This window comes from Acomys minous (genome assembly GCF_964271855.1).
Source record: "Acomys minous genome assembly, chromosome: 1".
NCBI classification, from domain to species: Eukaryota; Metazoa; Chordata; class Mammalia; order Rodentia; family Muridae; genus Acomys; species Acomys minous.
This window is the reverse complement of record NC_140483.1, coordinates 67,636,487-67,659,938: the sequence shown is the minus strand read 5'-3', so window position 1 is coordinate 67,659,938 and position 23,452 is coordinate 67,636,487. Positions and strand designations below refer to the sequence as shown.

The following is a 23,452-nucleotide window of genomic DNA, read 5'->3' as shown; positions in this document are numbered from 1 at the left end:
CCAAAAATGGTTTTGAGGGAGAGGGAACGGCTACAGAACATAGAAGACATGACCGTTGAAAGGAGAAATTCTGGAGGCAGAAGGATATGAGAAGGGAAGGCATTGGACAAGCAGATGGTAGAGAAAATAAGGTGGGGGCTCAATTAAAACTAAAGATGTGTGAAAATGCCGTAAGAAACATGCTACTTTGTAAACTGATTAAAAAAAATAGAGCTGGGCATGGTGGCACACGCCTATAATCTCAGAACATGGGATGTAGAAGCATCAGAAGTTCTAGGTTATCCTCAGCTATATAACAAGTGCTAAAGCAGGCTGGCTAAGACACTTTCTAGTTAAAGAAAGAGAGAGAGAGAAAGAAAAAGAAAGAAAGAAAGAAAGAAAGAAAGAAAGAAAGAAAGAAAGAAAGAAAGAAAGAAAGAAGAAAGAAAGAAAAAAGACAACTAAAACAACGACAAAAATATAAGAAGGGAAAAAATTTAGAGAAGAAAAAGAAACATTTTTAAAAGGAAAAAAAAAAAAAGTAGCTTGGGAGGACTTTTTGGCTCAGTACCGCCCCTGATGGGAGGATTGGCTAGACAGGATCCAGCCCCGCCTAACCGGGCTGGCTGCCCTTGCGCAGGCGCAGTGCTACCGCGCTTCCGCCCTAGTGCGCATGCTCCTTGGGGCCACGGTTCTCCGACCGGCTGAGGTAGTGTCAGCTCCTGTGAAGGAAGTTTCCGCTTTGCACCCCACCCGGATCACAGCTTGGTTGTAGGGCCGGGTCCCTCCGGCTCCACATCAGCGCATCGGGATCATGGGCTTGCCCAAGGGTCTGGAGGGCCAGGGGCTCCCCGAGGTGAGGACCTCTGTCCCTGACACCCTGGGGTTGCTGTGGAGAGAGAGGGCCAAGCCCGGGGCGGCGGGCAGGGACTGGCCTGGGGGTGGCGGGGACACTGTATGCGGTTGCTCAGGTGTGTCTGCCCTAAGGCGGGGCCCTGGGTACCCTGGAGGGACAGCTGACTGGTCCCCCCGGCGTGCTAGTGTGCAGCGTGTTGCTGGGTGCAAACTTAAGGATTCCTGGGGGCCCCTGGGGACTGAGGGAACATCCACATCCCTGCCCAGACGCAACCTCACTCATCACGAGGTCCCCGGGAATCCCTATCTCGGACAGTCTGGAAGCCCCTGACGTTGCGAGACTGGCTTTTCCCCAGGCCAAGGCTGCTGGCGCTCGGGAGTCTCAGCAGTCACGAGACGTGCGTGCTGTGGGACTGTCCAGGCTCCCGGTGTGCAGAGGGCGGTGACATTGGGACTCAAGTCTCCCGCGGCGGGGGTCCAGGTGGACAGCTTCTCTCTCTCATTCCCTTTTGTTGGGAAAGACTAACACTTTCTCAGCTTATAGATTCTGGCCCCTGAGCCAGGGGAGGATGGAGGAAGTTTGGGGGCTGTGCTTCCATCGGGGGTGGTGGTGACAGAGTTGAGGACACCCTCTCCCGTGGTGCCTTGTGCTGGGACAGGGACACTGCTGCTTGTCCCGAAGAGGGACGGCCTTTCCAGGAGTGGTTGTAGTCAACTACTCAGTCAGTACTCGTTCGATCCTAGGGGTAAGATTTCCACAATGGCTGGAAATGAAAGCGCAGCCACCGTAATTGGGCCACCGTGAGAGCTTGGCTGTGGGATTTTTCACTTGTCCTTCCAGTTGCTTGACTCAGAGCTCAGAGCTCAGTGAAGAGTCCCAGTTTGCAGAGAGAAATAGGGGACACCCCTGCTGCACCTCGACCCCCTTTCTAAGGTGGGGGTGGGGTGGGGCCGACTTTGGCAGGGGTGTGCCCGATTCCTTGACACCGCGCCTACTACTCATTCATAGTCACCTGCACCCGCCTTGCCGCCCTGTGCCCCTCACAGATCCTCTGTTTTTTCTTAGTGCTACTTGTTACAGAGTCACTGTAGGCAGATATAGTAATGGAAGGGCTGACATGGTCATCAGTTGTCAGAACCGCTGCATTAGGGAAAAAGTCGTGTATGTGTTTTTCTGGTTATACTTGGGATCGTGAAACGTGGGGTCTGGGCAGTAATATTTTAAGTTTTCATTGCTACTTAAAGCCTCTCTCTCTCTCTCTCTCTCTCTCTCTCTCTCTCTCTCTCTCTCTCTCTGTGTGTGTGTGTGTGTTGAAGTGCATATGTGAACACATGTGTAAGTCAGAATAGAGCCTCCCATGTCATCCACACCACTTTTATGAGTATGTCTGACTCTCTGTGGATTGCCAGGAGGCTGGGTCTGATTTGTTGCTCTTTTCTAGCTAGGTCTCCATAGTGAGTTCAGACCAGCCAGGGTGACAAACCTAGTGAGATACTTACTGTCTTAAAAAAGGAAAAGAAAAACACAGGAAAAACAAAACAGTGACTAGATTATATAGTATGTACACAGATATAGATTTAACAAAAGATATAAAGGTTTTGAGTCCCAAAAACTATAGCACAAGGATAAAATGTAAAAGATCCCAATAATGAGGGTCTGGGGCACAGCGCTTGCTTATGTGCTTGATAGCTCTGGGTTCTATCCCCAGCACAGTGAAAAGTGAGTGGGGGTGCATGCCTGTAATCTCAGCGCCAGGGAGGCAAGACAAAACCAAACCACTGCCACCTGGCTCTCGCTAATCCAGTTAACTCATGTGCTTCAGCTTTAAGCCCCCTTGTCTCTGTGTGTGTGTGTGTGTGTGTGTGTGTGTGTGTGTGTGTGTGTGTGTATGAAAGAAAAAAGACCTGGACCCTTCTACCTCCTGTGAGCTGCCGTGCAGGACAGCTGCGTTTATTTGGCCTTGTTTAAGAGCTCATGGTGATTTGTCTTCATCAGTGCCCTGGTTATAGGTCTGTTTACTTATACTCATGTGCATGCCCATGTGTCTGTATGTACGAGTGACTTTGGGTCCCTACGAAGGCCAGAGGAGCGTGTCCAGGATATCCTGGAGATGAGTTAACGTGCTTGTGAGCTGCCTGCTGTGGCCTTGGGGAACTGAACATGGGTCCTCCCACAAAACTGTCACTCTGGGTTTAGCAACTGCATGTATTAACCAGTGTGGTAGGTTTTTAATGGCTTCAAGAAAGGACGGGCTTTCGTTTTCTGTGTGTCAGCCCATGGTCCCTTTCTATTCTGGGTAAGTGTGCTAATGTGTAAAGTGAACATCCTTGTTCAGTGTCTTGTGCCAAAACACTTACTTCATTGGTTCAATTGCAAAAGTACGGCTCTACCTTCTGGGGTGAGTGGATGAGAGGCCTCATGCATACTCTCGCGTAGGCAGCGTGCAGGATGAGTTGAGGTAGGAGAGGGTCTTTCTGGGATGCGTCGTCTTCTTGGCAGTGTCTTCATGACACATGATGGCTGACTACTTGAAGGATTCCCATTTCATTTATTCGTGTGTGCATGTGTGGTATCTATACACGTCTACACGTGTATGTGTATGGCTGTTCACTTGTGTGAGTACACATGTATATGTGGATATGTATGTACATGTATGTGAGGGCATGTGCATCAGGTGTCTTACTCCGTCACTCAATATCTTATTCATTGAGGTAAGGCCTCTCAGTTGAACCCAGAGCTTACTAGTTGGGCTGGTCTAGCTATTAATAGCTGGCTTATAGTCTTTGCTTTCCACGTGCTGGAATAACAGGTGAGCCACCATACCCTCCAAGCATTTACATGGGTGCTGGGGATCTGAACTCAGTCCTCATGCTAATATGAGAAGCACTATATCCACTGAGCTGTCCTACGAGCTTTGAGAAAATAGTGCAGTAATTTAGCCAAAGTCATCAGACTCTTGGCAATGCAACCGTGGCACCGGAAGGATATATTTTGTTTCTATTCAGTCAAGAAGTCCTTTTCCAGTTTCACACACCCCCCTTTTGCCCTAGGTGGAAACAAGAGAAGATGAAGAACAAAATGTCAAGTTGACTGAAATTCTGGAGCTCTTGGTTGCAGCTGGGTATTTCAGAGCAAGAATTAAAGGCTTGTCTCCTTTTGACAAGGTAAGAGGAGGCCGCGCTAACTGCTATGCTATTTCTTTGAGGGCAATCATGGTTAACCAGGATAGCGGAGGATGAAGTGACTGTGTTTTTACTTTCTCTGTGCCCTTGATTCCCTTCCTCCCAATCCACATTCCTCAGGGAAGTACCCTGAGTACCCTGAGGGAGTCCGGATCAAAGAGAATTAAAAGTCAATAAACAGATGCAGCTGGATTCCTTTGCACAACGTTTTGGGAAATGTAAACAGGGAAAGGGGTATCTTCTCAGGCCGGGGAGCTGCCTAGTCAGTCAGTAAGGTGCATTCTGGGAATCTGCAGAACCCATGTGACAAAAGTCAGGCGTGGTGGCGTGCTTATAATCCCAGTCCTGGGGAGGCAGGCCGCTGGCCAGCCCGCCTAGCCAAATGGATGAGTTCCAGGACAGTGAGAGCCTGTCTCAGCTAGGAAGATGGATGGGTGACTCCTGAGGAATGACAGGCAATGTGGGCCTGTGGCCTGCACATGTGTGCATGTATGTGTATAGACACAGGCACACATGTGAACACTCACATCTGTGTACACACACACACACAAAATTGTTTCTCTCTTAAGGAACATACAGTTTGGGTAGGGATTATAAAGTATATGGAGAAAGTAATCTGAGTTCACAGTTTCCCTGAACCACATGCTTAGAAAACAACGGCAGACGCTCTGCAGGTGGCAGCTGCTGTGTTTAGAGGAGGCAGCTTCCCTTTAACTCTTTTTAAAGGATTGACTTTATTTTTAATTAAGTGTATGTGTGTGTGTGTGTTGGTGTGTCCAGGCAGGCATTGTATCTCCTGGAGCTGAAGTGACAGTGTAGATGTTGGGAACCAAACTCGAGTCCTCTGCAAGAGCGGCGTGCGCTCTTAACCACTGAGTCATCTCTCCAGCCCTGGGATGGCATCTTTTAATTCAGCTGAGCTAGAGCAGTGATCATGCAAAGGGCCCAGGGTTAGCTGCTGGGGGCACTGAGATAAACAACAGCCCTTCACTCCCAGTTGCCGAGGAGAGTGACGGGTGAACCGACAGGCAGGGACAGAATTACACGACACCCAGTAGACTGTGCTCTTGGAGCATCTGGGACCCATGACAAGGTAGACAGGCCAGGAAGCCTTTGGAAATAGTGCTGCATACTCTGGAGTGTCGCCCTCCTCCTCGTTTGTAGCAGAATGTGCAAGGGATGTTCTGTCCCTAAACAGTCCATATCGACTCAGTAAATACATAAAACTAAATGTCTGGTGTGTGCGTGTGCAAGCGAGTATGTGTGTATGTGTGTGCATGTGGGAGGCAAGATGCCAAACTCTGGTATCGATCCTCATGCTGTAGGCCTTGCTTATCTAGACAGGGCCTCTCACTGTCCTGGAACTTGGCGATCTGATTTGGCTGGCTGGCCAGAGAGCCCCATGGAGTTCCCTGTCTCCATGTCCAGACCTCCTCCATTGGACGTCTGCTTAGGTGGGTGCAGGCTGGGGACGTGGAAATGTGTATTTTATTGTACCTCTCATATTAAATAAGGAGCCAGAAAATGCCAGCTTGCTGCCCACATGGCCCCTTGGTGGAACACATAATCTCTCTCGATCTGGCACATGTCAGAAACTGGGTTAGGAAATCTCTCAGCTGACGGCTCAGTGAGTAAAGTGCTTGGTGTGCAGGCGTGAGGATCTGAGTTCAGTCACCATATAAAAAGCCAGCCATGGTGGTGGGTGGTTGTAATGCCAGCACCGGGGAGACGGAGGATCATGGGGGGTCCCTGGTCATAGTGAGCTCCAGGTTCAGAGAGAGACCCTATCTCAAAAACCAAGGCCTAGAACAATAGAAGACACCTGGCGTCTCTCTGGCTTCCATACGCCCATGAACACGCACGCTCACACACCTATCACATATAAAGGAAATCTGGACACATAGAGTGCAATCCTTCCCTGGGAAGAGGAGCCCCGAGTAGTATGACCACTGCATGATTACAGTCAGCCTCTTAGTCACACTGGCAGCACCGTGAGTACTCAGTAACCAGCCAGGGATAGTAGCTTCTGCAGCAGACAGTGTAGGGATGGAGATTGCCAGCGCTGCAGGAGGATTACGTCAGTGCTGGCTGATGGTAAGTAAGGAAGACACATTCCTCCTATAGATATGTTGTTTGGGAGGGCTGCAGAGATGGCTGTCAGAAACGTATTAGGCATGCATGACAACCTAGGTTTAGTCCACAGAGGCCATATGAAGATCTGGGTGTTGGGGTGAGCATTTGTCATCTCAGCACTGGGGACATGGAGACAGGGAACTCCACGGGGCTCTCTGAAGAGCCAGCCAAATCAGATCACCAGGCTCCAGGATAGTGAGAGGCCCTGTCTAAGCAAGGCCTACAGCGTGAGGATAGATACCAGAGTTTGGCATCTTGCCTCCTCCACATGCATACACATACATGCACACATGCACGCACACGCGTGCACACACACACACCACATATTTAGTTTTATGTGCTTACTGAGTCGTTATGGACCGTTTAGACCTTCCCTCTCTATCCTGCCGCCTTTCTCCTCGAGGACGTCATGAGAAACAGCACTGTCCCTCCTTACAGGTCGTCGGAGGGATGACGTGGTGCATCACCACCTGCAGCTTTGATGTGGATGTCGATTTGCTCTTTCAGGAAAACTCTACAATCGGTCAAAAAATGTAAGTTCCCGGGGCTTGCCGTAGAGGAATCTAATGAAGGGGAGGAGGGGCTTTATGGTAGAGATGGTGCCTGCAGGTTTATACACATATTCTTTGTCATTTCTCATGCTATAAAGCTGTATTTAATATGATACATGCATCTCTCTCTGTCTCTCTCTCTCTCTCTCTCTCTGTCTCTGTCTCTCTCTCTGTCTCTGTCTCTCTCTCTCTCTGTCTCTCTGTCTCTCTGTCTCTGTCTCTGTCTCTGTCTCTGTCTCTCTCTCTCTCTCTCTCTGTGTGTGTGTGTGTGTGTGTGTGTGTGTGTGTGTGTGTGTGTGTGTGTAGGCCAGGGCATTACCTTAGCTCTGAGTCTTCAAGCACCGTCTACCTTTTTAAAGACAAGGTCTCTCACTGGCCTGGAGCTTGCAAGCTAGGCTAGGTTGACATGCCAGTGTGCCCCAGGGGACTGCCTGTCCCCACTCGTCCAGTGCCGGGAATACAGTGGTGTGTCACCATGTCCGCCTCCCCCGGCCCCCGCGCCCCATGGTTTTAAGCAGGTCCGTGGGTTTGCAGGGCCTTCCCTTTACTCACCGAGCCACCCCCCACAGCCCAGGCTTCTGTTTCTTAACCCACTAACGTCATTAGTTTCTCCTGGTCTCTAAGTATCTAGAGCAGACTTCTTAACGCCCCGTACGGCCTGCTGTTCCCAGCTACCATCCTAACGTTGCCTTCAAAATGGTAAGGGCGAAAGATTTATGATAACAAGTTATTCTGATTTATCTGCAGGTAGATTCTTAAATGTATAATCATTTTTATAGTGATTACTAAATACAGGGATAAGATCAGGAAAAAAAAAAGAAAACGCAATCTTTTTTACTTAATGGTACTTAAAAGAAGTGTGTGTGTGTGTGTGTGTGTAGATCAGAAGATAACTTGAAGGGGTCAGTCTCTCCTTCCATCATTTAGGTCCCAGGGATTGAACTCAGGTTGTCAGACCTGGCAGCAAGCTTCTTACACTGAAGCCAGATTACCAATGTAAATGGTACTTTTTAAAAGAGAAAGTTCAAAGTACCAGGTGAAAGGAGTCCCCATTAATCCTTTCAATAAATATTTATCAAGTCTGTGTTAATACTGTGGGTCAGACATTATTTAGGCACTTTGCGAACACTAAGGAGAGGTGCCCTGTCTCCATAAAGCTTATATTAGCATAGCACAGACTACAGATACCAAATAGGTAAGACGTGGGGCTGGAGGGATGGCTTAGGAGTTAAGAGGAGCAGAGCGCGGTCCTCAGCCCTGAGGTTGGGCAGTCCACAACTGTCTGTGGCCTAGTTATTTTCCTACTGCCGGGATAAACACCATGAGGAAAGGCAGCTTGGTGAGGAAGGGGTTTATTTCACTCACACTTCTACACCACAGTCCATCTTAGAAGGGAGTCAGGGCAGCAGTCTGGAAGCAGGATCTAGAAAGTTGCTGCTTGCTGGCTTGCTCAGCCTCCTTTCATACACAGCCCAGAACCACCAGCCCAGGGGTGGCACCATCCACAAATGGTTATGCCCCTCCCATCCCCCATAAATACCTAGTTAAGAGAAAGAACCACAGGCCTTTTCACAGGCCATCCTAGTGCCTGAATTTTCATCAGTTGATGGTCCCTCTTCCAAAATGACGACAGCTGTGTCAAGGTGACATAAAACCAGGCAGCACAACCCACACATAACTCCAGCTCCCGGGGATCTGATGCCCTTCTCTGGCCACATGCACACACCCATAATTAAAAATGAAAAAGTAAATCTTGGAGGAGTAAAATATATATGAAGCTGCATAAGCACTGTGTGTGTGTGTGTGTGTGTGTGTGTGTGTGTGTGTGTACCATAGCTTACATATGGAGTTGGACCTATATGAAAGTTGCTTCTCTCCTTCCACCATTCAGATCCTAGAGATTGCACTCAGGTTTGGCTGAAAATGCCTTTCCACTCTGAGCCATCTTGCTGCCTCAGTTGTTTCTCGTTTTCTTGTGGGTGCGTCTGACCAAGGAGCTGGTGACTTGCCGGAAGTCCCCGTGGTGATGGTGGTGGTGGTGGTGGTGGTGGTGGTAGAGCTGGGCTTTAGATCTAGGACAAACTGACTCTTGTGGAGGAGGAAATAGTGTGTCTAAGACTTAAAACTTTAAAAGAGTCAGCTGGCTGTGGTAGTGCACACCTGTAATCCAAGCATTTGGGAAGATGAGGCAGAAGGATTACAATTTTGAGGCCATCCTCGGCTGTATAGCAAGATCCTGCCTAAAAAGAAAATACCCTTTAAAGCGCCAGCCTCGGAATCTGTAACAGCAGTGGTCATGCTAAAATCTCAAGCTAGGAAGCTTGCCTGCTGACCTACCCTTGTCCCTTGTTTTATTGATTTTGTTCTGGTGCTGTGGTAGACACCATGATCAAAAGCAGCTTAGTGGAGAAAAGAGTTTGTTCTGTTTTGAAGAAGTCAGGGCAGTGACTCAGGCAGGGATTGGAGCAGTGTCCTTGGTGGATTCCTACTTGCTCACTCACCCTCAGACTCAGGCCTGGCTAACTTTCTAAGGTACCCCAGGGTGACCTGCATAGGGATGGCGCTGCCCATCATGGACTGGGTGCTCCAGTAGCAATTAACAAGACAGTCCCCTGACCACACACATGCAGGCCAAGTCTGATCTGGGCAGTCCCTCAGCTGGGGTTCTCACTCAAATGACTCCAGGCTGTGTCCTGCTGACAAAGCTCTCTAGAATTTTTTGTAGGAAGTTTTGACTGTTCAGAAAAAGTTCTCCTGAGTCTTTAGGAAGTCTGAGTTCCTGAGCAAAGCAGAGGGTGGCTGGTGAAAGTCTCTAAGAAGTCTTCCTGACTCTCCCATCCCCCACCCTGTTCCTCCTTCCCTATTGCTCCTGCCACCCTGTTATCAGGGTTAGAGCTGCAGCCACTCCTGTTTGTGCCGAGATTGTCTGCACTTGGCTGTAGCTTCTGGGAGGTAGTTTTAAGAGGCTCATAAACCCAAAATGACTTGCTGTATCCTCCCCTCCGGGCATCAATGAATTGCTTGATTAAGCTAGCTGTGAGGAGTGGCTGGGGAGAACCCTCTTGAAAGGCAGAAGGTTGGCTGGCTGTGTGTTGTTGGAGTCTAAACCTCTGGGTTTTAAGCTACCTACTGAAAAGTACTTTTGCAAGCTTAAGCTCGAGCCCACTAGAGGGAGCACTCCCCCTGCTAAAGAAGATCAGCATGGTGGTGGGCTGATAGTAAAGAGCCACACTGAGCCAGGACCTGGAACCAGCAGGGATGCTTGTCCTAGTGTGGAGTCTGGGTAGATGACCCCCAGCACCACATGGCACATGGGACATGGTGGCACACACCATAATACCAGCACTGAGGTGGAGGCAGGAGGATCAGCTTTGTCTGCTTAGCAAGTTTGAGGCCAGCCTGGGCTGCACAAGACCTTGCCTTTAAAGGAAAAAAAAAAAAAAAAAAAAAAGGAAAGGAATAGTAATGAATGCTTACAGATACACAGCTGAGTGATGTTTCTCATGCTGGCCTACCGGCATGAGCCTGGTCAGGTTAGTTACTGTCACCCTGACTATGTCGGGGTGTCTTTAGATATGTCTTTAGAGCCACTCAATATGTCTTGACTCTGCTTGTCTTTTTTTGTTTGTTTGTTTGTTTGTTTGTTTTCTGGACAGAGCCCTATCAGAAAAGATTGTCTCCGTTCTCCCAAGGATGAAGTGTCCTCACCAGCTGGAGCCCCACCAGATCCAGGGCATGGATTTTATTCACATATTCCCTGTCGTGCAGGTGAGGGCTTCTGTGTAGATTCTTACTTCATAACTGAGGGTCCCTGGTCCACCTCTGGGCCTTGCAGCCCAGCCTGGATGCGGGAATACTGTGCAATAGATTGGGTGCAGCGTGGTTGATGGGGGTTGTTGCCATCATGCCCAGCAGGCAGCTGGAGCTCCGTGGACCACAGCTTCACACTGGCCTCTGCTACGATCTTTGAATGTTCCCATCAGTGGCTCTTGTTTTTCTTTTTCATATGTGTGTTCTGCTGTGTGCATATATGTGTGTGTGCGCGTCATTGGTGCACATGTGTTTGTGGGTGCACAAGTGTGGAGGTGCACGTGTGTGAGGGCATACAGGTTTACGTGGGTGTCTGTGTATGTGGGCACATACATGTGTGCGTGCATGTGAGTGCATGCTTGTGAAAGCCAGAGGACCTTGATCCTTAGGTGTCTACTCACCAAGCCGACCAGACCAGCTGGCTAAGATATGTCTTTTTCTCCCACACTGGATCTGAGTCCATGAAAGTGGATGCTCTTTTCAAGTGCTAATAGAGTTGTGGTAGAAAGCGACTGTTGCTTAGGAGCTTGCCTCCACTATCTTGACGGTGAGAACTCCCTAGCAGGTTCTCTGAGAGGATGCTGGGATGCAGCCTTGTTTCCCTTCTCTCCCAGATCACACACTCTATGGCACATCAAAGAGCATCTCTGCAGATGGAATGGAAAGAGACATGAGAGGGCAGAATCAGGGGCTGGTGGTCCACAAGGAGGTAGAAGTGAGCTGAGATGAGCACTGCCTGGTTAGTTCTTTCTGCTCTGTTTGTTTGTTTGTTTGTTTGAAATAGGCTTTCTCTGTGTGGCCCTAGATATTGTGGAACTCTCTCTGTCGACAAGGTCAGCCTCAAACTCAAGAGAGATTTCTGCCTCTGCCTCTGCCTCCTGGATGCTGGGACTAAGGATGTGGGCCACCATACCTGGCTACATGGTTAGTTCTCATCTTCAATTAGACACAACGTAGCCCCACATGGGCAGGGAGCAGCACTGGATTGTGTAGAGCAGGTTGGCCTGTGGGTGTGTCTGTGAGGAAGTGTCCTGATTGCTGTAATTGATGTGGGAAGACTCAGCCTGAAAGTGAGCAACACCTTTCCTGGTTTGGGTCCCCGTATATGAGTAGAGAAAGCTATCTGAATACTGGGCATGCGTGGATTCCTTTCTCTCTGCTCTTGCCTGTGGATGGGATGAGACTAGCTGTTTGAAGTTCCTGACTTGACTTCCTCACAGTGCTGGACCATAAGCTGTACTTGTGAGATGGAATGAACTTTTGCTCTTCTAAGTTGCTTTTGATTGGGATTTTCTACCACAGCAACAGAAAGGAACTAGGACAAAGGAGTGTGATCCAGGGCCATGGCTCTTGGTAGGAATGGAGGAGGCTCCAGTACAGCCTCTTCCTGCTCTGTTTATGATTTCAGTCAGTGTCCAAGGTCTCTGGCAGTGGGCTTGGTGGCAGAGTAGAAATAAGTAGAAGATGCTAGTAACAGAGGAACATTTTTCCTGGGCTATACACAGGTGTATCCGGTGGTATATGTGCGGTGCAGCATGTTATTTTCATGAAGCCAGCCTATTTTGGGCGACTGCTGCCTAATGATGTCTCTTACCTGTGCTTGCTGCCTTCTGAGCAAGCCTAATTTGAGTCATTGAAATGACCTAAATTCAGAACCCACGTGAAGGTGGGAGAAGAGAAGTGACTCCACAAAGTTGTACTTTGACCTCCACGTTCAAGCCTCGGCATGTGTGTGTGCACCCCACACACAATTAATTCATACAAATAAGCCATAGAATGTCCCCATTCCTGCAGGAGTACCTTGCTGTGTACTCCTTCTAGGTACCTAGGCAATTGGACCTGGCCATGTATGCTATGAGCTTCATAAACCACCACTGTCTCCAAGCAGCTTTGAGGATGCAGGCGTTCTCTTTGAGGAGGGACCGTCAGCTCTGACAGAAGGGTCTCCTTTCTCATGTGTTCATGAATGAGGGAAAGAATGAATGAAGAGCTGGAAGAAGTAGCAGATTCTGTGTGTGTGTGTGTGTGTGTGTGTGTGTGTGTGTGTGTGTGTGTGTGATGTGCATTTGTGTTTGTGTTTGTGCATGTGTTGTGTGACAAAACTTTTTCTGGGGGACGTACCACATATGTCTGTTCACCTCAGATAGGGAGCCCATGACAGACCAAAGTAGACATACCACCAAAGTCCAACCTGGTGAACCGATGGGTTTTATTAGAGTTACTTACAGGAATATGGGTGAGGGGTTACTTACAGGAGCAGAAATGACTCAAAGACAGCTGGGAACCTGGGGCACATAGCCTGCTGGCAGCTCAACAGGTTGGAGAACGTCCTTTCCAGGTGTACACCTCTTTGAGGCAGCTCCTCTGGTTCTGCTTCTTCTAGGCTGCTGGTCTGGCCTCAGAGTCTTTGTAGCTTGGCTCCCTTCGGCTGAGTGGGGTGCTCAGCTTTTATTGCTTACTCTGGCAGGAAGGGCCCTAGTGAATCTGGTCCATGGACTTCCTGATGTTATTTTGAGTTGTTTACTTTTCTGTTTAAAGTGCTTCCCCGTTCCAATCTTGGAGGAAAATGTTACGCAAAAGCATGTGTGGGTTTTCATTGCATGGAGGTTTTTAAGTTGGAAACTAGCAATAGCCAAGCTAGCCTCTTCCAGGTACCAGCCTCATGGCACTGGGAACCATAATAAAAACCCATTTGTTCAGTCACCGGATGTGGCAGACCTCCCAGCTGTATATCTCAGCTTTGGATCTTTGTAGCTACAGACCACTGAGCAAAGTAATGCAGTGTCTCTGTGTACAGTTCTATAAAACACAGCACCATCAACCTTAAATGTCACAAGAATTTGGAGAATGTTCCATCCAGTGATCCCAACACCTCAGGCTCTGTACTCACACACACTCTTCTAGCACCTGAGGATGCTTTATCTAATAGAAGAGGTACTTACTGCCCTAAGGATTCTTTGTGGTGTTCTCTCTCTCTCTCTCTGTCTCTCTCTCTCTGTCTCTCTCTCTCTGTCTCTCTCTCTCTGTCTCTCTCTCTCTGTCTGTCTCTCTGTCTCTCTCTCTCTGTCTCTCTGTCTCTGTCTCTGTCTGTCTGTCTGTCTGTCTGTCTGTCTGTCTGTCTGTCTCTCTCTCTCTCCCTCTCCTTGTAACAGACAAATAGGAAAAATAATGTTGACATTAAGATTGGCCACAGAAACAGAAGCTAACCCAATAAGGTGTGCTGGTGACTCTAAACCACACTTGACCCTCAAGGAGGAAGACACTGACCTTGCCACCTCAAACAGCACATCAATGACTCCTAAGCAAAGTAGATGCCACCGAGGCCAACTTGCCTGTGTACCCACTGTGCCATTGTCCCTCTGCTAGCACCAGACAACAGGACCCTCTTCTAGTGTCCCAGGTCTGTTCTTCTTTACACACTGGTTGCTAGCCTGGAATTCCATAGTAGATGCAGCGCCACTGCTGGCAGCTACTCGGTCCCACAGCCTCACCACATCCCCAGCAATGTCCATGCCTCAGGACTGACAGCGTCTAACCACCTAGGCCTGGACAATCAGTAATGCTTACACATATAGGCACCTGGCAGGACAGTCCTTTTATCCTGACCATGTTTGTACCCACGCCCCTAGAGCATCTTGGGCACCAGACAGTGGTCCTGGCAGTCATCTTCAGGGAAGTCCCATTGTTTTGTGTAAAATGAACTTCCTAGACACTGCTCTAGCTTGACTACCCTTGGAGGACATAATGGGCAGCTGTGACGTATAGTTAGTGTCGAAGTTGGTAAGCAGTGATAACTTAAGCTTGTATATATATTTAGTAAGGTTTAGTTGTTTACCGAGCTGGTCTGCTGAAGGCCTGCCCTCCTCAATAATGCCAAGACTTGCTGGTGTGTGGTATCAAGCACAAGGCCAGTCCTTAAGTCAAATGACAGGCTGAACCCATGACCCTGAAGACTGAGTCCCGAACTCTGAACCATATCCACGGTGTCCAGCTGGACTGTGACCCAGTGCCACAGACCTGGGGCCGCACCCATAGCGACCTACAGTGGACACAACCATGCGTGAGAGAGAATCTGATCTCAGACTGTTGTCTGTGTCTGGAAGGTTTTGAATGAATGGTGTTATGATGTTTTTGTTAAAGTAAAATCAACATTAAAAAAAAAAAGATTGGCCACAGATGCTGCACTGTGGTGGTGCACAATTTAATAGGAGCATGCAGGAGGCAGAGGGGCCGGCGGAGCTCAGTTGAGGTCTAGCACCTCGGGCTTCCATCACTCGCCAAGAGCTCTAACGCTGTGAATTGCTTTGCTCCTGTTGTAGTTCTTTGCTATGTAGAATATCTAGGAACTGAGGCTCGAGATGGCTCATCTTAAGGGCATTCACTGCTCTTCCAGAGGACCTGAGTCCAGTTTCCAGCACCCACATCAGACAGTTCACACCCGTGGGTGACTCCGTGGGGGTCCCATGCTCTCTACTGGCTTCCACAGGCTCCTTCACTTATGTGCTCGACTTCCCCATGCACACCTATACATATAAGTATAAGCTGTTAGGAACACTGGCAGTTCTTCCAGAGGATCCAGTTTGAATTCCCAGCACCCAGTGTGGCAGCCAATAGCCATCTGCAATTCCAGATGCAGGGATTCTGGCTTCCCTAGGCAATGTGTGTGCATGGTGCATAGATATGCTTGCAGGCGAAACACCTGTAGACAAAAATTGCAGAGAGAAATAGGAGAGAGAGAGAGAGAGAGAGAGAGAGAGAGAGAGAGAGAGAGAGAGAGAGAGAGAGAATATATGAATGAATCGGAGCAAATCAGGGAGCTGGGAGCTGGGGATGTAGTTTGGTTAATAGAGTCTTGCTTGGCATGCAGTAAGCCCTGGGTTCCATCCTTAGCAAGGCATAAGCCAGGGATGGATACATGCCTGGTGTCCCGGCACTTGGGGTCATCCTCAACTACGTAGCGTGTCTGAGGTCAACTGGCCTCTAGCTTTCAGGTGCTGCATGGTTACTTATGGCTGGTTGCACAAGTCACTGAATCTGAGCATCCCAGGTGCCCAGCTGGGCGCTCTTGTCATGGAACAGTTGAGCTCATGGTTTTTTCCCACTTGCTAAGGTTAGTCATGTTGATTTGGGTTCACAGGCTCCCCAGTTTCACTGCAGTAGGAGTCAGCTCCTCTCCCCTCACACTTCCTCACTTTCTTCCCCAGTGGCTGGTGAAACGAGCTATTGAAACAAAGGAGGAAATGGGCGACTACATCCGCTCCTATTCTATATCCCAGTTCCAGAAGACCTACAGTCTCCCGGAGGTCAGTACCCTGCTCCACTTTCTTCTTTTATTTATTAGGTATTTTCAGTCCTGGTATGTTTAATTTCTTGTTTAGATTTGTTTTATTTGAATTGTGTTGAAATATTATTAATATGTAATATTGCTTTATTATTTTAGTAAATTAGTGGTTACTCCTTAACCAGCTTTATCTCCACATAACCACACAGAGAGACTAGGATCTATTTAACTAGTTTAGAGCAAAATGCTGCACAATAATTACTCCACCCTAAACCTCCAGGCTAGTATAGTTTCCTCCCATGCAGACTTCTGGCATTGTACTTGCTTTTTACTCATTTCCTAGGTCTGGTTCATTTTCCCTGGTGTTTCCTGTTCCTTTCCCTGTACTTCCCTCCTGTCCTTCCTGCTCTTTTTCCTCCTCTCACTTGACCAGAATGTCCTACCTATTCTCTGTATTGCTCAGCATTGGCTAATTGGCTTTTATTGGCAATACAGAGAACAAACGGTGGCATATTTATACAAACTGGAGACAGGAGATACTTAGAATAAACATCACAATGTCTAGATTGAAACCAGATAGTGAGGTAGAGAAATCAGTATTTGAATGAACAAAGGTAAACTGTACACAGTCCACTAGAGCATTATGCCTACAGAATTGTGTGGGTGGTTTTTGTTTACATGAACACAAGTGCCTGAGGAGTTCCCTGGAGCTAGAGTTGTAGTAGGTTGTGAGCCCCTGACTTGCATGCTAGGAAGCTAACTGGAGTTCTCTGTAACAGCAGTAAGAGCTCTTAACCACTGAGCCATCGCTCCAGCTTGCTGGGATTCTTCTTTTAATCTTAATTTTTTTTTACATGTAGAAGATGTGTAGATCATATCTACTTCCAACTCCTTCCTGCCCACCCTGGACAGTCTCTAACATGTTACCGTCCCACACTCAGGCCCTCCTTCCTTGGTCTCTACTACCCCATTGGTTCAGTTAGTGCGGCCTGATGGAGTGTTGCCTCCTCGTTCACAGGAAGCCACAGATGATGCAGTGAGCTCCTGAGTGCAGAAGCCACGCCGTGTATTTCCCAGCCCTCTTCCTCATGCTCCAGCTCTTACGTTCTTTCTGTATTCTCTCCTCTGATGTGCCCTGAACCACGCAGCCATTTGTAGGCATCCTGTTTGGGGCTACTTTATTGGATTCTTATATCTACCACCCTTCTTTACCCCCAACCCTTCTCTATGACGCAACACTAGGAAGGTGAGACAAAGGTTAGAGGGGAAAGGGGACATAGACCTCTTTAGATGACTTCCTGCTGCTCAGGGTCATCAGGTTCCCAGGGGCAAGTTCAATCTCTACCATGAGACTATCCAGCAATCCAGCAGACCAGCAACAGCAAATTTAGTAGCAGGGACCAGCAGCAGCAGGGGGAGCAGCAGCCGCCACAAGCCCTCTCAGGACTCCCCCATTCATACCCACTCTAGCAGTTGGCATACATGACCCGTTTAGGGGTGAGCACTCAACAGGCACTTACTCTTGGCACTTTGGCTGGTGTGATTCTCAGTATTAGAAACTGCTGTGCACTGCAGAAGAAACATCTCTGGCCAAACCTGTGTGCGCTCTTCCTTCCTTGTTCTCTGATGGTGCACGTATGTACTGGGAGAGTCCTGGGGTGGAGTGAGTACAGCTCTCCTGAGCCCTGCCCTCCACCTGGCACCTCTGAGCAGCCTCATGGTTCCTTAGAACTGCTCTTTAGATGGCTATTGCGGATAAACATCTACAGTTTCATTGTTCTCTTCTCAAGCTTAGAGGTTGACTCACAACTTTTACTAAATTGCAAAAGCTTGTGTATATGTGTACATAGTGTGTGTGTGTGTGTGTGTGTGTAGGCCACACATTGACATTAGATACTTCCCTCTGTCACTATGTACTTTCCCCCCCCCTCTGTTCTCTTTTTTCTCTTATTTTTGGGGACAAGTCTCCCTCTGAACCTAGAGCTCATAGATTCATCTAGACTGGCTGATCCTCCTGTCTCTAGCTCCCAGTGCTGGAATTACAAGTGTGTGCCACCCTGCCTGGCTCTTTAATGTGGGTCCTGGGTGTATCCAGCTCAGGTCTTTATGCTTGTGGGACAAGAGCTCTACTGACAGAGCCATCTCCTCAGCCTACAATTCTATTTTTGTAGAACATACTTGTGTAGCGTATTTCCTGTAGGCACAGTTTATAGTAATCGCCACAGTAAGAACACTAATCACCACCAAATACTCTATTTCCATCCTGAGAGCCGCTCCTGCTGTGGGTGGCGGTACTCCACATTTCAGATGGGGTTGAAGCCTACAGTGAGTGACCACTCACCAGCATGCTCAATGCGTTGAAGGCCTGGGCACGAGGATGTCTGTCTTATCACTGCTCTCTTCCTCGCTGCCTGTAAGGCCCTGTGAGTGCTATTTGTGGAGGTTCTAGCTTTTTTTTCCCCCTGGGAGGTACCTTCCAATTCATAAGAAAGATGAGAGCTGAGGAGCTAGCTCAGTTTGTAAACCACCGGCCTTGCAAGCAGGAGGCATTGCATGTGATTCCTGAGTCAACATTTTAGGCTGTAATCCCAGCCCTGGGGAAGTAGAGACAGGCAGGTCCCTAGGGCTCCAGCTTAGCTTGCTTGGCCAGCTCTAGGACAGTGAGAGGCTCTCTCCAAAAAAATAAAATAAAATAAATAAATAAAGACTGGACAGCAACTGAGGGAGAACAGTTTTGGTCGTCTTCTCGCCTCCACATATATACATGCACCTGTGCATACACAAATGCACACATACATATACACAAACTTTTAAAAAAGCAAATTGGGACTTCTTCATGCACAGCAGCAATGAACGATTTTCAGTAAGGGAGATTGGCATGTCCAACTGATTTAGTCCTCAGGAGAATTGGCTGAGTTCCTGTGTTCTGTCTTCCAGGATGATGACTTCATAAAGAGAAAAGAGAAGGCCATCAAGACCGTTGTTGACCTCTCAGTAAGTCCCCTTGTCCTGTGTGTGCATCTGCCCCAAGTACTGCATAGCCTTCACACATCCCCTATAGAAGTCACATGCCACCCAGGAACTGGCAGTGAAGAATGTGTGCCAGCACACTAGCACACATTAAAGAAGGTAAAGAATGCCTGCTTTACACACTCAGCACCGGGGCACAGGAGCCAGCCCCCTGACATCCCCCGAGTCCTCAGTTCAGTTTTAAGGGATAAAAATCAGAATGCAAAGCTCCCCTTCCTACGCCAGTGTCAGGAGCAACTGTACAGCTGTAGAGAACAGATGCTGAACCGTGGATGGTGAATGGAACGCACTGCCCCGCCCCGTCCCCGGCGGCTTTGGGGAGACAAAGTGGCTTTGAGCTCATGCAGGAAAGCCACCATATGTGGTGCATTCTGATCACTGGAGTCTGTGCACATGGGCTGCTTCCCCAGTGGGGGTGGGGAGCTTTGTTAAGATGCTGTGAGCCAGAGCCAGGAGGCCGTAGCCTCTTGCCTTGAGCTGAAGAGAATAAAGCCTCTATGCCTAGTACACAGTCTCTCTCTTCCAGCAGCAGCATACAGGGAGGGCATTGTGGGTCTTGTTGATGACTTCATTGTATTTAGCATGCCTGACATTACATTAACATGGTATCTAGCATGCCTGACGTTACATTAACATGGTATCTAGCATGTCTGACGTTACATTAACATGGTATCTAGCATGCCTGACGTTACATTAACATGGTATCTAGTATGTCTGACATTACATTATATTAACATGGTATCTAGCATGCCTGATGTTACATTAACATGGTATCTAGCATGTCTGTTGTTACATTAACATGGTATCTAGCATGCCTGATGTTACATTAACATGGTATCTAGCATGCCTGATGTTACATTACGTTAACATGGTATCCAGCATGCCTGACATTACTTTACATTAACATGGTATCTAGCATGCCTGACGTTACATTACATTAACATGGTATCCAGCATGCCTGACATTATATTACATTAACATGGTATCTAGCATGCCTGACGTTACATTACATTAACATGGTATCTAGCATGTCTGACGTTACATTACATTAACATGGTATCTAGCATGCCTGACATTACATTACATTAACATGGTATCTAGTATGTCTGACGTTACATTACATTAACATGGTATCTAGCATGTCTGACGTTACATTACATTAACATGGTATCTAGCATGCCTGACATTACATTACATTAACATGGTATCTAGCATGCCTGACATTACATTACATTAACATGGTATCTAGTATGTCTGACGTTACATTATATTAACATGGTATCTAGCATGCCTGACGTTACATTACATTAACATGGTATCTAGCATGTCTGATGTTACATTACATTAACATGGTATCCAGCATGCCTGACGTTACATTACATTAACATGGTATCTAGCATGTCTGACATTCTACTCAAACTGGTTGGCAAGGACTCAGCCAAGCTCAGATGCTAGTCCTCACCTCTCATCTTGTTTAAGATGGGGTATTTTGGTTGGTTTTTGGCTGTGTACAGCAGGCCTGAGAGTTTCTGGTGATGCTCCCGTCTCCACTGCCTATCCCCCTGTACAATTGCTAAGATTGTGCTCAGATTATACTGTTTGGTTTTTTTTTTTTGTTGTTGTTTTGTGTTTTTAACAACCCAGGTCCTTTTGCCTCCATGGCAGGTGCCTTTACTCACGGTGCCCTTACCGCAGCTGAGCTACTTGCTTTGGTGTTTAGATTAGCATTGTTAATAACGAGCCACCGAGCTTAAACATCGTGTGTGTTGGATGCAGATGGCAGGGTTGCAGTACAATGAGAAGCTGAGTTTGCCTGGCCCGTATGGCTTTGTGAGCTGGCTCTGGAATCTTTGCAGAATAGTAATTCTGGCCTTGAATCTGTGTTGTCCCAAAGTGATGACGCTGAAAGGCACATGCCACTTGATGATGGTAAAAGACATAAAGACTTCAAGTGAGGCAGTCTGAGCCACTTTACCCTTCTCCTTTGTGTTGTCAGCTCCATCCCATTTAGAAGTGGGAAGTGAGAGAAAATTTTGACAGTTTTGTTTCTGAGACAGAGTTTTACTGTGTACCCCTTGATTACCTTGAAATTGTGGTAATCCTCCTGCCTCAACCTCCCAAGTGCCAGGACTACATGCCTGAGTCCACCGTACTCAGCTTAGTGACACAATGGGGTACAGACTCACGGAGTCTGGAGGTGGCACCCCTGCTGGATCCATGAGAACAAGGTAGGGTCCACAGGACAGCTGAGCTCATGGGAAAGATAGTCATGGGGAAGGCTGCATCTGTGTCTGGGGAAACATACACAAATGAATACTGCGCATTTGTCTCCGCATCTCCATCACTTAGTACCCGGGTGGGTTTGCTGCTTTATTAATGTGAAAAATTAGAAAAGAAGGAAAGTAGCCATAAGCTGCAGTTGTTTGCTTTGGGGGTAGGCTGTGGCACTTGGTGTAAGCACCTGTGGAGCCCTGGTAGGTGGCTGGGACGCACAGTTGTTTACAGCTCCTAGACTGAAGAATGTCTGTTAGAGATGCTGTGACGTCAGCTTTGACTGTCAGCCTGGCACAGTCAAGAATCACCTAGGAAGGCCGCCTCCATGAGGGATCGTCTAGAATGTGAAGGATCGTCTTAATTATGAATTGATGTGGGAGGACCCAGCCCACTGTGGGCAGCGCCATTCTCCGGAAGGGTTTCTGAGCTGTGTAAGAGTGGAGAAAACGAGCTGAGCGCATCGTTTGCTCTGACAGTGGATGCGATGTGCTCAGCTGACTTGACTTCTCCGCAGCGGTTGAACCATGACCTAGAAGATGAGCTAACTCCTTCCTTCCCTAGGTGACCTTTGTGTTGTCACCACAGCCACAGAAAGGAGACTAGAACAGTTAGGTTAGGCTGTGAGAAGGAGTGGTTGTGGCTTATAGTCAGTGGAGGACACTTCCCCCTTGAGCAGGGACCGGGGTGACCCACTCGGATCTTCCAGTCAGAGCACAAGATTGGTAGTGGTACTTTACTTCTCTGGCTTTCAATAAAGAAGTTGTCCCTGGCTGGGCGTGGTGGTGCACGCCTTTAGTCCCAGCCCTCGGGAGGCAGAGGCAGGTAGTTCGCTCTGAGTTGGAGGCCAGCCTAGTCTACAAAGTGAGTCCAGGACAGCCAAGACGGAGAAACCTTGTCTCGAAAAAAGAAAAAAACAAAAGGTTGTCCCTGGAAGTTGTGAAGGCAGTGGTCACAGGTTTGACACTCCAGTGGTAGGTGTTTTCTCCCTGCCCTGCCGTTTCGCATGTGGGCTCAGAGGCATCCCTGTGACAGGTGAAAGCAGTTCTAACCGTTCCTTTGAGGAAAACTGCTCTCAGACACACAGCACTTCTCTGTTTTAAGGGTCACCTTAACTTTTTAATGCCATTTATTTGTCCTTTATCACTTGCCAAGGCAAAACATCAGAACCCACAAGGAGAAGTGATCAGAGTGAGGGAGAAGGTATTGGAAGAGTCAGTATTCTGGTGTCATCCTGTCTCTGTCACTTAATGCCTCCTTAGCTAAGGGCGAGTTATTTAAGCCAGGACCAGTGACATGGCTCTGTGGATAAGGACTCTTACTAAGCTAATAACCTGAGTTTGATTCCTAGCGCCTGAGTCCACATGACGGAAGGGGAGAACTGACTCCCACAGGTTGTCCTCTGACCTCTGCACGTGCACCATGGCAAACGTGAGTGCCGTCCCCAAGCCATGCACTAAGATAAATAGTGTGATAAAAATGTAATCTCTGCAGATTTTATCTATAAACAGAAAACAAGAAGGGGGGGCGGTATATAGGGAGTAGCCGGTGCTGGCTTGGCCTGTGCTTATAGCAAGACAGTATGGCTGGGGGAGACGGCATGAGGGCCTGAGTCTGATACCTGGATCCTCAGGGGAAAAACCAGGCGTGGTAGCATGAGCTTGGAGTCCAGTTGCCAGGAATAGGACAGGAGGAGCCCCGAGCATGCTGGCAGCCAGCCTAGCCAAGTCTGTGAGTTTTGGTAAAAGAGAGAGACCCTGTCTCATAAAACTTCCCACAAGTTGTCCTCTGACCTCCGTACCCAGGCTGTGGCACATGCCTGTGTATGCATGCAGGCACATGCACACACACTAAATAAGCAAACAAATACATAAGATATACTTTTTTTTTTTTAAAAGAAAGCAAGGTAGAAATGGACAGAGAAGGACACCCATGGCCAACCTCTGGGCTCCACCATCAAGTGCACCCTCAAACATACATATGTACAAAAAGAAAGTGTAATAAGTTGGTTCTGTATAAACTTATTGTGTGTGTATACAAGTGTGGGTGCCCACATGCCAGTGCACTCCTTCCACAATGCGGGTCTTGGGGATTAAACCCTAAAGTGAACATAGTCATATGTCAAACATAGTATTGTTTGTTACTCTCAGATTTGAAATTGACACAGTCATATTAACAGTGAACGAGACCCTGGGCATATCCTGTAAAATCTGTTAGCTCACCCTGGTTTCACAGACAAGGAAGCTGAGGCCTGTTGAAGGAAGCTCACCATCACAGGAGCAGTTCATGGCAGAAATGGGGCAAGACGCCCATTGCTCTGAAGGGTGACTTTGCAGGAGCTCTTTACAGCCAGCTTGAA

General features: G+C 48.1%; 1 protein-coding gene across 2 annotated transcripts in view; it reads left to right on the top strand.

Moving 5' to 3' along the window:
• The first annotated feature begins 650 nt into the window (after positions 1-650).
• The window catches only part of CCDC93 (CCC complex scaffolding subunit CCDC93), a 72,529-nt gene continuing 49,727 nt past the window's right edge, over positions 651-23,452 (top strand). For both annotated transcript variants that reach the window (XR_014780274.1, XM_084787359.1), the window contains exons 1-6: positions 651-835; positions 3,886-3,999; positions 6,589-6,683; positions 10,358-10,469; positions 15,716-15,814; positions 18,730-18,786. Coding sequence is in view for 1 of the 2 variants with exons in the window: in XM_084787359.1 (XP_084643485.1) it covers positions 794-835; positions 3,886-3,999; positions 6,589-6,683; positions 10,358-10,469; positions 15,716-15,814; positions 18,730-18,786 (519 nt within the window). In the remaining variant the exon portion in view is untranslated. The remainder of the gene's footprint in view (positions 836-3,885; positions 4,000-6,588; positions 6,684-10,357; positions 10,470-15,715; positions 15,815-18,729; positions 18,787-23,452) is intronic.